Genomic DNA, 15,707 nt, shown 5'->3' on the forward strand with positions numbered 1-15,707 from the left:
CGGCAGACCGGGGCGTGGCTAGTCGTGGCTGGGAGGGGGCATGCCCCGCCCCCTGGCCGAGCCTGGGCGAATCCGCTCGGGCCAGCTCAGCGGCCCCGCCCCTGCCGCGAGCGGCGCTGGGCGGAGCTGCGTGCGCAGCTGGTCGGCTTTGTGGGGGGGGGGGGGTTGGGGTCCCAGGCGCATCAAGGCTCGGTTTGCGTTTGTGGGCAATCGGAGGCTTGGGTCTGGTCGTCTGGCCGCCGCTTCACTCCGTCTGTCCCCGTCCTGGCTGACAGTCGGCACTGAAGTGGTGCCACGTGCACGCCAGGTCAGCCGCACTGGGGCTGCGGGGGTACTGGCCAGGCTGCGGCCCGAGGGGACCGGAAGGTCCCGGCCCCCTTTCCGGTCTCCCCAGCAGCCTGGAGGGCTGGCCTTGTCTTTGGCTCTCTAGACCCTGCGGTCAGACCCGGCCTGCGGTGTAATCCCCTCCCACGCCCTTCAGGCCCCTGGGTCCACCGCACCCTCCGGGCCTGCGGCCCAAAGCTTAGTCAGCTCTCGTCCGACCCGCTGCTTCTGGGAAGGAGACACCTCACGTCTGGAGGATGCTGAGTCGTGTCTTGCCTGGACCAGTTAGTGCCCTTCCCTGATCTCTGGAGGAGAAACGGGACATCCACGCCCTCCACGGTTGTTTTCCAGAGATACTCCTCCTGCCAAATTCGGGATCTGGGGTGTCTGTGCATGATATATAGGCAGAGAGTAAGCAACATATGAGGAACAGTAAAATTAACGTATGGAGCCTGCCCACTGTTAATATGGAGGGCAGTTCTGCTCTTCACCCTACTGCAAGGTCATCTTAAACTAAGATCTAAGAAGAAAAAAAGCAGTCATGACTTTTCGTTTGCCTCATTAAATTAAGAATTACATAAAGTGACAATGTGTACTTGACGTCAAAGACCATTTTTAAATATGTCTTGAAAGGACGTTAGGAAACTGATTAGGAGTTTATAAAAGCATACTAAAATACCGTATGTAAGATGGTTTTCCTGACAGGATCATGATGACAACTTTAAGAAAACCGTTAGATGTTGATTAAACAGAGTTTGCTGTGGATTCTAGAAAATGTGTAGGATATGTAGGTGGTGTACAGTCTATGCAGTTAAATTCATTCATCCACCAAATATTTATTGTCTGTTGTGTGTTAGACATGCTAAAGACCAAAGACGGAAAATGGATCAAGACCCAATTCCTTCTTCCAAAGCTCACAGGCTGGGAAGAGAGAGAAATGAACAAGTAATTGCAACATGTGACAAATATTTTAATAGAGGTATCTTTTTGAACTTGGCGTATACATAGACTTAAGTTACCCATTACAATTGCCTTTCTAATAAAAACGACTTTTCTATTATTCTTCTCTATATTTTCAATTCAACATTTTTCTCCCTACTATTCACTTCACATTCTTTGTTAGTATTTTGATAATAATCTTCAAAACAGTCAATAGGATGTCAGAAATTAAATCAGAATATCAATACTAGCTAGAATGGACCTTTAGATCCAGCGCAGCAGTTCTCAAGATGTGCTGACAGGGGCCAGCCTGGTGGAGTAGTGGTTAAGTTCGTGGGCTCTGCTTTGGTGGCCCGAGGTTCGCAGGTTCAGATCCCAGGTGCAGACATACGCACGGCTTGTCAAGCCATGCTGTGGCCGCATCCCACATACAAAATAGAGGAAGATAGGCACAGATATTAGCTCCGGGCTAATCTTCCTCAGCAAAAAGAGGAAGCTTGGCAACAGATGTTAGCTCAGAGCCAATCCTCCTCACCAAAAAAAAAATGTGCCAACAGTCTCTGAGACCCTTTCAGGGGATCCAGGAGGTCAAAACATTTTCACGATAATACCAACATGTTACTTGCTTTTTTCACTCTTATTCTCTCACAAGCATACGGTGGAATTTTCCAGAAGCTGTATGACATGGGACATTGTAACAGATTGAATGCAGATACTATAGATTTACAAAAATGTAAAGCAATACCAACTTTGTTACTAATTTTTTATTTGGAAATGTAATTTTTCATAAAAATATGCTATTTATGTTAATATGTAATGGATTAATTATAGTCAAGTTTAAGGAATTCATGTATTTTTTGTAATTTATCAATTTTCATTTCTAATAGGGTAAATATCAATAGATATAATCAACATGAAAAAACTTTTTGTAGTCTTCAAATTTAAATGTGTAAAGGAATCCTGAGAACAAAAAGTTTGAGAACTGCTTGATGTAGGCTAATTATTTTCAAATTATGTTTCGTGGAGCTCTGAGTTTCTCTGGTAGTGTGTCAGAGTCTGTGAGGTAAGAGAATGAGTGGGAGGTTAAAACAGGCAGGGCTCTGGATCCCCTACATCCATCTCCCTTCTCCAAATCAGAGCAGTTCTGCTTTTACCTGTTTCTCTGCTTTACGTATCAGGTTTTCACATAGGATTTCAAGTTACAAACGGGTTCCTCTTCAGTTTTAAAAACCATTGATTCATTTGTTCAATAAATATTTCCTCCAAGTGTTAACTACGTAATAGGATTTTGCTAGTCACCAGGAATTAATTGTGAGTAAAGAATGATACATTCTCTGCCTTCGTAAATTTTCCTCTCTATGGGGAAACATCAGTCACGCAGATAACTGTAAAATTACAGCTTTATTAAGGAGAGATACATAGTCTTATGAGAGTATACAATAGGAGTTTTTAACATAGTAGGTCAGGGATGCTTCCTCATGTTGTGATAATTGAGCTCCTATAGGAAATATAGGCATTAACTAGGGGAAATGAAGAAGGTGGTTAGAGGAATAAAAACAGTGAATGTGGGGAGAGCAATTCATAGCTAAGTACAGTCATCAAGCATTAAAAGTAGGTGTCCAGGGTAGTAACCATGGACATTCAGAGAAATAAACAGGTTCAAGAGATGATTGAGGAATAAAAGCAATAAGACTTTGGTAATATCCCCTGCCCCACCCCACCCCCCACACACCAAGGGTGACTCTATCCTGGCTTCTGACCGAAAAGGTTAGTTTTGCCTTGCACAGATATACTTAAGGGAATCAATTTCCAGCTCCTCAACTTCTGCGGGTACCCTTTCCCAAAATTGATCTGCCTGAGAACAGTTCATTTTACAAAAGAAACACTTACCTTCCACCCAAACAAAACCTTACTATGATCCATTACCCAGGGATAAAATTCTGGGTGCCAAACAAAGGGATAAACTGAATTCTAGTTTTGAGGATATTCCCTATAGTGATTAATCAAGACACCTCAAATCAATCTTTCTTCATTTTATACATATTTTTGTTAAGGGTGAAATTCAGAGTTAGAAGCAGGAGATTTTGGCCTATATTGAAATATTCTAAATTCCAAACAAAAGATACCGTGTAAATTAGTAACCTTGATTCTTTTAAAAGCAACTTGGATATTTTACAGGACTATTAAATATTTCAAGAGGTATTGGGTAAAATTTACAAGATTCATTCAGTAAAGTAGTTCAACTTAGTTATATCAAATCTTATAATGATATTTTTTCCGCTTGTAGTCTTCATCTTATATAATGTTTAACATTTTCTTTCTTTTCTTTCTTTCTTTTTTGCTGAGAAGATCGGCCCTGGGCTAATGCCCGTGCCCATCTTCCTCTACTTTATATGTGGGACGCCTGCCACAGCATGACTTAATAAGCAGTGCGTAGGTCCGCGCCCGGGATCTGAACCTGTGAACCCTGGGCCTTGGAAGCAGAGCATGCGAACTTAACCACTACACCACTGGGCCAGCCCCAACATTTTCTATTTTGTATTAACAAAATTAAACTTACATATACCTAGAAACATATTAAATATCAACTTAAAATGTGCTAGGCATTAGCTGAAGTCAGAGCCGTTCTCCAAAATTTCCAAGCCATTTAATTAGACTGATTCTGGCACTCTGGACAGAAGCTGGGATTGTAGTTATCTTCATGCTTTGGACTATCCAGTTTTGTCTACAAGTCGTGTAAAGTCTCTTGTGGTTTCTGCATTATGAGCTTGCTGTCACTAGCGGCTTTACCCAAAGGTTGTACTAAAATAAAATTGAATCTGAAGTATAGATTCCACTTGGTTTTTTCTCCAAGATGGAGCCAAGTAAGTTTAGGTGAAAAGGTACCAGTCAAGGCTTAGACTCCCTTCTGCCTTCTTGTGTATTTTGGCGCAATAGAGAAAAAAGAATTAAATGACATCAACAGTGTGGCTAGTTGAGGAAGTGATTGAAGTAGAGGGGACACATTTAAGCCTTTGTTAAGAGAGAGCATCAAAATTGCTTTGCATTGCACTTCTAAAAGGAAAAAAAACCATTCAAGACAGTATGTAGTTTTTCAAAATTCTTTTATGAATATATAAACAATAAAGTTAGAAATTATAGGTCTAGGATATGGCAATGGGAGTGGCGGTTGTGTGGAAAACAAGATCATTGGAGGAAAGGTCAGGGGACTGAGTATTGGAAGGGTTGTCTACTTGGATATTGATATCACCAAGAATCACAACAGGAAGAGTGTTGAAAAGACAGGCAGAGGGTCCAGTGCTAAAATCTTCAAGCAATTGTGATCATGATTGTGATGACTGTGAAAGATAGGCTGCCGTTTGGAATACTCTGCCCGCATGAACTTCAAAAGAGTTGGAGAGTTTTAGGGAGGAGAGAGGCATAGCCTGGCAGTCAAAATGAGAAACTGGGAAGAAGCTCACGCTACCTGTACATTCTTTGGTTACAGGGTCTGGAAAAGAAAACAGCTCTCATTTGAGAGGACAGTGGAAGAGTCAGTGCCCTTAAGGAGATATCAGGTTTTGGTGAAGGGAATGTTCAGAGAAAAAGTTGAAGATATGGGGCTTTTACTGATGATGACCCTTGAGTTTAGGAGGGTTAGGGCATGAGGAAGGGTGTGAGATTGAATCAGTTTTGGGGGATGACTGAGTGAGGACCTGGGAGTCTTGGGCTTCTGGTGGATGCTGTTATAAACAGGGTTATCGTATGTGATAGGATTTTTTTCCACTTTATTTATTTATTTATTTTATTGAGGTAACGTTGGTTTATAACATTATATAAATTTCAGGTGTACATCATTATATTTTGATTTCTGTGTAGGTTACATCATGTACATGATAGGATTAATCATGATAGTGTCTAAGGCGAATTATCATGGTGAGATCATGATTATAGGGAGATAGTAGGAAGATAGGCTTGAGAGAGCACTGGCAAAAACATGTAGATTGCCGTGAGTCTTCCTCTCAGACATGATGTGGTGCTGAGGCCAACAAAGGGGTGATATCGCTGTGGGGAAGTGGAGGGGCTCCATGGGTATCCCCTGACAACTCTGCAGATATTCTTGTCTTCCAACTCAGTAAAACAACAATAAAAATCTTCCCTCTTGCCCTAGACCCATATCCCACTTGAGTTACTACCCCATTCCTCTGCTCCCATTCATTGTAAAACTCCTCCAAAGAATTGCTTGTACTGTGTCTCCTTCCTTTCCTCCAATTCTTTCCTTAACTACTCCAGCTGGGCTTTCATCCCCATCACTCCACCAAAATATCTTTTACCAAGTTCACCAGTGAATCCTTTCTGCCAAAATGTTCAACTCTGTGTCTGCGTGATTTGGCTTATCAGTAGAGTTTGACACCAGTGCGCCCTCACATGGTTTTCTTCTTTCACTGGATGCTCCTTCTCAGTCTGCTTTGTTGGTTCCTCTTCCTCAACTAGAGCTCTAAATATAGCAGTACCCCAGGTCCCAGTCCAGGGATTTCTTCTCTTCTCTGTCTTTGCTGTCTCTTAAAATGATTTTATTCAGTCCCAAAGATTCAAATACTATCTATATTCTGTTAGCTTTTTTTTAAATTAAATTTAATTTTTTTCTTTTTTTTGTGAGGAAGATTGGCCCTGGGCAAACATCGGTGCCCATCTTCCTCTACTTTATATGTGGGACGCCTGCAACAGCATGGCTTGATAAGTGGTGTGTAGGTCCATGCCTGGGATCCAAACCTGTGAACCCTGGGCCGCCAAAGTGGAGCACGTGAACTTACCACTACACCACTGGGCCAGCCCCTGTTGGCTTTTAATTTACATCTCTCTTTATTTATTTATTTATTTATTTTGTTTGTTTGTTGTGAGGAAGATCAGCCCTGAGCTAACATCTGATGCCAATCCTCCTGTTGTTTTGCTGAGGAAGATTGGCCCTTGGCTAACATCTGTGCCCATCATCTGTGCCCATCTTCCTCTACTTTATATGGGACACCGCCACAGCATGGCTTAATGAGCAGTGCGTCGGTGCGCACCCAGGATCTGAACCTGCAAACCCTGGGCCGCTGAAGCGGAGCAGGCACGCTTAACCACTGCGCCACCAGGCCGGCCCTACATCTCCCTTTATAATGGAACCTTACCTCCACACATCTCTATCCAACTACCTACTCAAGATCTCCACTTGGATGTCTAGTAGGCACCTCAAAAGCATCATAGCCAACACTGACATATTGTTTTTCCTCTGTGGCAGTGACTGCCAGCTGACCCCAATAGCCACATTTTCCTTATTTAGTAACAGAATTCCCAAATTTTAGCTGGGCAGATATTTCCCAGAATGAAGACTACATTGTCTACCCTTCTTTGGGTATGGTCATGTGACTAAGTTCTGGCTAAGGGGATGTGAATGGAAGGGATATGTATAACTTCCAGGACAAACCCTTAAATGAAGACACAGGACCTCTATATTTCCTTCCCTTCCTCCACTCTGACTGGAACACTGACCCAAAAGGTGTTGTGGTGAACTATCTTTGACCAAGCCGAGAAGGACAACATTGGGTGGACCACAGTCCAGCAGTTTGAGAAGCACTTCTCTAGGGGTCAGTGGAGCAACAAGACCGAGTCCGAGTTCTGAACACCTGAAGCAAGCAGTTCAGCCCTGTGCTACTTATATTTGAACTGGTCCATGAAAGAGAACTTAAAGTCTATCTGGTTTAAGCCACTGGAGTCTCTTTATTCCAGCAAGTTAACCTGTATCCTAACTAATATTTGCTCCCAATCTGCTGCTTCTCACCCTTCACTTCCCTTACCATAAACCTACCTCATCTCAATTTGTATCATCAATCAATCAGTTGCTCAGGCCCCAAAACTAGATGTCCTTCTTGTTTTCTCTCTTCCCTCCCATTCATTACCAGGCCATCAATGTAGCCTATTAGCTTTACGTCCAAAATATATCCTAAGTCTGATTTCTTTTTATAAATCACACTGCCACAACCTTTGTCAAAGCCACTTGCATCTCTTATCTGTACTCCATTGACTTACTAGCTTCCTGCCTCCCTTCTCGATGCGTAGTTCATCTTTCACATAGCAGCCAGAGTGAGATCATAAAATCATAAATCGGATCATATCCCCCACCCCCTGCCCCAATGGCTTTTATAGTCATAATAAAATCCAAAGTCCTTATTTTGGATTCCAAGATCCTACAAGATGTAGACCTTCTGATCTCATCTTGTACCAGTCATTTGGCCTTATTCTGTTCCCTTGAAAATGCCAAGTCTGTATCAGTCTCAGGGCCTTCACACTTGTTCTTGCTTTTTCCCTTGGAAAACTGCCCAGATCTTTGCATAGCTGCATCATTCAGGTCTCAACTCAAATATCGTCTCTTCAGAAGGCTCTTTCACCATGATTGTATTTTAACTGCTCTTTAGCAATTAGCAGTCCCTGAAATAATCTTACCTTATTTGTTAGCTTTTGTATTTATCTGTCCTCTGTAAATAGAATATAAACTTCTTGAGGATAGGGACTAAAATCAAATGACCTTACCACAACAAGAATTCATTTTCTCTGAAGACCAGAAAATCTAGTTATGTAAAGAATGAATATTTACCCTATTAACATAATTTTGATCCAACTCCTTGCAAAGTAATAATCTCACCTTTATTCCTTATTATGAAAAAGTGTTTTTGTTCCTTGGCCTGTTTTGTTTTGTTTTTTGACATAGAGCCTGCACATTAACTGAATAGGCTTGTTAGGACCATCCATGAAGAAGGATGACACCTCCCTTCCTCACCCCCACAAGAAAAACTTGACAAAATAAAGAATTATTATTTTTAGGCATTGGGAAAAACTGTGAAATATCACTATTGAAAATAATTCTACTGCAGGAGAATTCAGGGTTTCAGTTAATTCCCTGCCTCTGTATAGAAATCAATTAGCATAAAGGAAATGATTAATTTTCGCTTTTGTTTCTGTTTGGTTTTTCATCTCTAGAACGAAACACAAGGTTTAACATTCTTTATGGTCAGCAGTTCTCACTCTTAGCTGCTATTGGAATCACCTGTAGATGCTTAGGCCAAACCGCATACCAATTAACACCATAACAGAATCTCTGGGGTGTGGGGACAAGGCAGCCATGGTTTTTAAAGCTCTCCAGGTATGCGCAACGTGCAGCCAAATTTGAGAACTACTGGTCTAATAGTTTGCTATTTAGCTTTTCTTGCAATGGATTTATTCATCTATTAGTCAAAATTTATTTGCTTTCCAGTTTACCTTCCAAGGATTTTAAAATCTTGATTGGAAACTGTGATATTCTATTTAATATTTTAATCTGTAACGTTTTTCATCTGCCAGGCTTTGATCTAAAGGTGCCATTGTCCATTCCTAGTAGGGTGAATTCCTTCCAATGGGAGTTCAATGGGAGTGTCTTAAATCCATAGTTTCCATACAATTTAAGGTTTTAAGAAGGAACGGTATGTGTTATGTGTTGGGATAGTGAAGGCCTTTACATAACAATATTTATTAGGGCGTTACAAAGCATTTTTACAAGCATTTTGATTCTCACTTCAACTTGCTGTAAAGTAGTATTATATCTGATAAATGAGGAAAACTGATGCTTCAAATTAAGTGGGCTGCCCAAGGGTCACATAACTTGTGTTCCTTAGTCAAGGCATAGGCTCCTCAAAATACCATTAGTCGTCTAGTTTTTGAAAACTAACATGTATACAGTTTCATAAGAAGCGAACATATTGCAACATATTGAATGCATAAGTAGAAATGATAACCTAGCTTTCTTCTATTAAGCCAGCCATTAAAGAGATTTGTAAAAACAGTGCCACTCTTCTCACTAAATTTTCATTTTTGAAAATGGTTATTTTTCATAAAAAATATTTATATTAACATGTATTGGGTTATTTTAAAATACTTAGTACTTTTTTTTTTAATTTGTTTATTGCAGTAACATTGGTTTATGACATTGTAAAAATTTCAGGTGTACCTCATTGTACTTCTATTTCTGCATAGATTACATCATGTTCACCACCAAAATACTACTTAGTACTTTTAAATGTTCTGTTTTAATTTTGGACACAGTAAATATTGATAGATATAACCTATATAAATAAGCGCTCTTTGGTGTCCCAAAACCAGCAAGTTTGAGAATCACTATAGCCTTTGGCATATATTTTAGTTGTGGGAAAAGCTAAAAATCTGAACGAATTGTTTACCTTAAGTCCGGCTCACATAAAGCTACTTTAGCATTTTTTCCCCAAGGCTAAACACTATTGACAATACTAAATATTTTTATTGCATGAGAAGTTTGCTAACAATGAAAGTATAAGGTTGAGAACTGGATGAAAATTACAGAATAAATGATAATACCAATTGTCAGCTATCTTCAACAAAACACCCTTTGAATATCTTTGATGCTTTCAGAGATTAGCATCAAAAATTACTAATACAAGAGGGCACAAGGAATTCAACCTTGACTGTTGCCAGTTTACACCTATCTATGTGACTCTGAGTTCTTAAAATATTGTGACACAATGAAAAAAATTCCTTGGATGTTGTAGAGGGAAAAAATTATAAGCCCTACCCGTTCTTAAATGAGAAACTATAATTTTCAATATTACTTTATTTAGCCCAAGATTCCTTAAGTCTTGTATTTTCTGATTTAGCTTTGGCTAACAGAATCATGCTTGAAGCTCGAGACTGCCAGCTTTCAATAGACTATTGCTATAGAAGCTAGTGAAACTCTCTGGGAAAGTAAGAGGATGTTGTTAGAGGTGCAGTGTGAGCCAGGACAGAGTAAAATGTGGTCTTTAAGAAAATGTTGTTAGATAAAAATGAAGGCTCAGAACATGTGCAAGGATATAAATCTTAACCCATTTGTTGGAGGTGGAGGCTCTGGTGTCAGATTTACATCTGTTCTATGTGTTGTAACCACAAAATTGTACTCGCTGGATTAATTGTAAGGAATCCCCTTTAAGACATCCAGACTTCCAAAGTTTAATGTTTATGTACTAATTAGTTGACAGGGAAAGCTGCATTCAGGCCAGGGTTTGTAATGCCTTTTGTATATAAAGCACTTTTCTTTTGGCACTGAATTAACGAGTGACTATATAACATTCATTTCTCTAAAAACAGCATAGGAGACTTATTCTATAATGTTGAATCTGCTATGTAGTATTTATGCTCTTCTGCTCAGTTTTTCAAAACGAATAGAATCAGTGCAATTCAAATCCATTAATCATTAAGACATAGCCTGAGTGTCTGAGATTATAAGTAGTTATAGGACCAGATATTTAAGAAGTAAAGCCTTTGACGTTGCAGCGATTGTAAACAATTTTTTCTCATCTTAATTTCCCAGAAAAAAGCAGTTCTGTACAAGGGAATAATATGCTTTTTTGATATGAAAGTTTCAAACTACACATATTGTTCTTCATCCCTACATATTCTCTGCCTCCCAGACATCTCCTCCCACCTCCCTTTCAACAAGCATCTTAATTTGGCATCTGATGGTTTAAAATAGTTTCTGTAAACTAATCCTGAATAAGATGCATTTTAAAGCATAAACAGTTATGCAATAAATAAACACTTGTTGAAATGTTTATTGAACCAACATAGTCTGTTTGAGAAAAGATATGCAAAATTAAGTTCCCCACGGGGAAAGATCAGTTTAAAAACTTTGACCATTAGAGATAATCATGGTTGGTGTTTTTTTTTTTTTAATTTTATTTATTTTTTCCTCCCAAAGCCCCAGTAGATAGTTGTATGTCATAGCTGCACATCCTTCTAGTTGCTGTATGTAGGACACAGCCTCAGCATGGCCGGAGAAGCGGTGCGTCGGTGCGCGCCCGGGATCCGAACCCTGGCCGCCAGCAGCAGAGCGCGCGCACTTAACCGCTAAGCCACAGGGCCAGCCCTCATGGTTGGTGTTTAGGGAACATTTTTTGGGGGGACAAAACCAACTCTATACACTGAGATTCCGAACTGAGAAAACTATCAGATGAAACAGCAGGAAGCAAAAAAACTTATTTTAGTAGAATTCCATTTTCTGGGAGGAAAATTAGAATTGCAGAACCATTTAATGAAAACCTTAGTTTTACTGGAGATTCGGATATTCACTGACATGACATATGACAAACCTTAGATGGAATCATTAACTGTCTCCCGGAAATTATGTATTTCACAAATTTTGCTAATTTAAATAACACAAGTATCACATAGACACTGACATCATAATCATGCCAGAGCAATTTTACCATTTTACATGTATGTGAGTACTAACGATCTTTAGTATCTGGATGTATTCCAGGTCACAGAGCAAAAGAAAATTTTTACTTTTGGTGTGTTTTAAGTAGGGTTACATGTCTAGCTCCTTTTGGGTAACATATGTCTGCTCAAATAATTAACACTATTGGATATTATTCCCTCAAAGCAAATGTCTATTGACCCTGTACTCTAGGAAGAAATAAAAAAATAACAAAAGAAATGTAATTGCAATCTAATTTCATTGAGATTCTTAGAATCCCTACTTCTGAATACTAGCTAGCCCCATACTGCTATTATACAAATACTTTTCTTATCACTTAAAGTTCTCTTTTAGGAATGTCTTTAGTTAGGGGTAAAAAGTCTTACAAAGAAACTGTTCAAATTATCAAAACATTGTGATCTAAGTCTTTCATCATACCCTGTAATGATTACCTTTATTATACTTTAAGATAGACGTTGTCTCTTTGTATGGGTATACAAAATATAGTATTACTCAAATTTACAAAAAATTAAAGTTTATAATCTCAAGAAGCATATTACTTTGGGGGAAATAAAGGTTATTGTCAATGATTGCTGGCATATCTGAAATTTAAAAAAAAAAAAAAAAGAAACTGTTCAATACAGGATGTCAACATTTTACTAAGCAAAAGATGCCTGCTTCTCTTCCCACAAAAGCCAAACGGAAAACAAGAAGTGTTACTAACGTTTTCTATTTATTCGTTAATAAAAAGTGCATAGTACAAGCCCTTTATCCCAATCCAAGTACTCAGTGAAAGATTACAATAAACCCTGGATGGCACAGACATGATTTGTTTGGCATGATTTAAACATTTAAAAACAGCAATTAACATTAAGTATATCACATGACCACTTCTGCCTTTAACAAAGCAATCATCAGACATGGTTACAAATAAATGATTTTTTCATTGAGAAATATTATAATGGTAAGACTAAATCTACTATTGCAACAACAAAAATTTAACTCATTAACTGTAAACTCTCTTCATTTCTCCTTCAAGTTGCTATTTTGGGTCTTAAGTTGAGCTGGTCAAATTTCAGCACATATTGATTTAGAGTGACAGACTTTCATTCAGAGTGATAGACTTCCAAGGTTCCTTTGAAAATATAAGACATTGGTAATTCCATAAACACTATCACATCACATACCACAAAGACACTAAAAGTAACAGTGGAACAGCTGTACTTAATAGTTACTTCAGAAAATCTCTGGAAGTTGTTTAAAATATGACTTGCTGACCATAGGATAGTGCTTGGATAGGTACATGATAAAATATCTTACTATACACAGTTCCAATGTTAAATTTTTCCATATGGAAAGCAAAAAAACTATTTTGCATAAAAGAACATTAAATGACTCTAAAACAAAATAAACTCTTAATGGCATTTGTGGAATGTTTAAGAGCCAAAAGTGATTAAAATGTGAAGATTTATCTTTCCTTTTTCCAGATTATTTAAAAATGATTGTAGCCACAGTTCAGGTGAATGTTTACAAGCCAAGTAATGAATAAGGGTGTGCTCAATAAAAAGGCCACATGTAGAAGCTTTAAGAATATAATAGAATAATATAAATTACTAGTTAGATTAATAGGAATACTTTATGTGCAGTAGTACACTGTCTTTGTCAGGAATGTAGAGAAATTTTACAAGCAAAAAAACCAAGACTAAATACTTCACTAAGAACATTTGTTACTAATTAAACATAAGGACCATATAGGAAAAGGTTAATATTCTACATGTAATGTCAATTAAGTGTATGTGACAGAAATGAAAAACTAGGAATAAGAATCCAGATTTCCAGGTCTCTAGCTAACATTAGACATTCTGTTTCCATGTCACAGCCACTTCTTCAACCAAAGCCAATTCTCAATTATTTGTGAGCTGTAGATTCAGTATCTCTGCAGATACTGGCTTTCTAGCAGCTTAGAGAACAGTTAGGATACACGCGCAAGCCTTCAAATTTCAGGAGGCAAGGGCAGAAAAGGAATGCTGATAGGGATTTAGCTCCATCTTATGCCATTCCTGCCTTTTTCTGCTTTCAATATGGTAACAGTTATAGAGCTGAGAAGGCTTCCAGTAGGCCAAAGCAAGAGCAAAAACCTTAAGTCTATGGTGTTCATATATCCAAGATTTGACTTACCTGTGTTACGATACCCCTCAATTAGCACAAGTAATTAAGAGTAGGTTATATTATTTCAAGAAGTTGAGCACAAAGCCAAGATGTACAAGAGGAATGCAAGCAGTCAATATCGGATTATATAACGAAATGAAGCCCTTACAATGTTTACGGCCTAGAATGTAATCATAATAAAGGGGAAAAAAATACCCTACGAGCATCACACAATTGTATCAGAGACTATTAAACAGTACAATGATATAGAGAAGTTTATTCAATTCATACAAGTAATTTTTCATATCTATACAGTGTAAAGCTAGACTGATCTAGGGGGAAAAAGATCCTTACATTGATAGCAAAATACCTTCTAGCCCCTATAAAGCATCTGCAATCACCTGCTAGGAAAAAATTCCATAACCACATAGGTCCTGCAGACTTTTATGCCATTTGTATTCATTTTCTTTCAAACTGAGCAAAATAATGCAACCTTTTACTTTTTTATACATTTTAAAATTTTACTTATATTAATGCTCCTCCCCACCCCAGTCCATCCCATTATCAAACAAGAACGAGATAAGGGGTGAGAAAAAGATCCTTGATTATTTCTCATTTTCCTTCTTTCCCTTGGAGTAAACCAAGAATTCAAAAGTCAGAAGGATAACAAAAGACTCAAATTTTTTTCTTCAGAAAAAAAAGAGTAAATAAGTAAATAGCATTCAAATGTCCGTAACCAAACAGGCCCCAATACAGCTTTAAAAGTTTCACTTAACAGGGAAGTATTACAACAGAAAAGAAGCTTCCTGAGAGGCACCCATTTTACAAATAAATTATAGCTTAAATTATTACTGTATAGATTATATCTGGCAAAGGTAGAATTAACTTTTTTCCTCTTTTCATAAACCTTGTAAAGCTAGTGTACAGTGGCTTACAAATGTCATATAATGGACTGTAAATTATCTACCATATTTAAAAGTTTTCTTAATATCAGACATTTTTATGGGAGTAAAAATCCTAGTGAACAACTATTTCATTTCTTCTCTCCTCCGTTTCTAGCCATATAAGCCAGTTGTACAGGTTGATACAGATTTCAGCTGTAACTTACAACATATTCCAAAGGCTGCCACAGTCCTAAGAACTACAGAAAACTGCCACCCACAAATAAACTACCAAGGTAAGTGTCAATACAGTGTGGTTCTAATTTTCTTTCATACAATCTCAGACAACCCTAAATAACTTTATAAATACCTTATAAAAAAAAGCAATTTTAAAACCTATCAAAACTGTTTAAAATATTTAAATGCAGAGATCTCAAATTTCCTTCAATCAGGCCAGAAATCATCACAAAAATTATGATCACAGTTACAAATAGAATGAGTGGAATGTTTAAGTTTAGGATAACCAAAAAAGCTCCATGTAACTTTTTTTAATATAATCATTTACTCAAATATACTGTAAATAGGAAAGGTGATAATACAGGAAGCAAAAATAAGCTTGCAAGTGAAATTTCTAGAAGCTCATGAAAACAATATCATCCCATATTGCAGATGCAAAACGAAAAACAGTTCTAATGGGGTTAAGAGTACTCTGGTTCATCTTCGTTCATTTGGTCGTGCAAGGTGTTAACTATTTTCACTTTCCATATCACAAAGTTAGTCCACAGGAGGAGCTGGTGGATCTTGTCCCTGGCATTATTAGAAAGAGAGAAATTATGGAATTGACTTCTTAAATCCCAGAGCAACCAATCTAACACATATAGTAAGAAGTGAGCAGCAATGCCTCCCAGCCTCCCATCCCAAATCGTATACTTATTTGAACTTTTCATATGTTTTTGCACAAGTAAACACTAGATTAACACTGTGAGTCACCAACATTTTGTCTCATTCTTCCTATGGTATAGAAGAAAGGAAAATTGTGTAACAGGGATATGATTTGGGTGAGACTGCTCTCCCTGACAGCTCCAGAGGTGATCTTTAAACCAATAAAGGTAGTCTCATCTCTCTTGCTAAGGTGACTGATTGAGCCCAGATACAATCAA

The 15,707-nt window shown here is 38.2% G+C and overlaps 1 protein-coding gene across 2 annotated transcripts in view; it reads right to left on the bottom strand.

Moving 5' to 3' along the window:
- Positions 1-12,232: 12,232 nt before the first annotated feature.
- The window catches only part of SMIM14 (small integral membrane protein 14), a 65,724-nt gene continuing 62,249 nt past the window's right edge, over positions 12,233-15,707 (bottom strand). For both annotated transcript variants that reach the window (XM_058546920.1, XM_058546921.1), the window contains exon 5: positions 12,233-15,354. In XM_058546920.1, the coding sequence (XP_058402903.1) occupies positions 15,322-15,354 (33 nt within the window). In that variant the 3' untranslated portion in view covers positions 12,233-15,321. The remainder of the gene's footprint in view (positions 15,355-15,707) is intronic.

Source organism: Diceros bicornis, chromosome 8, assembly GCF_020826845.1.
Source record: "Diceros bicornis minor isolate mBicDic1 chromosome 8, mDicBic1.mat.cur, whole genome shotgun sequence".
In the NCBI taxonomy this organism is placed as follows: Eukaryota; Metazoa; Chordata; class Mammalia; order Perissodactyla; family Rhinocerotidae; genus Diceros; species Diceros bicornis.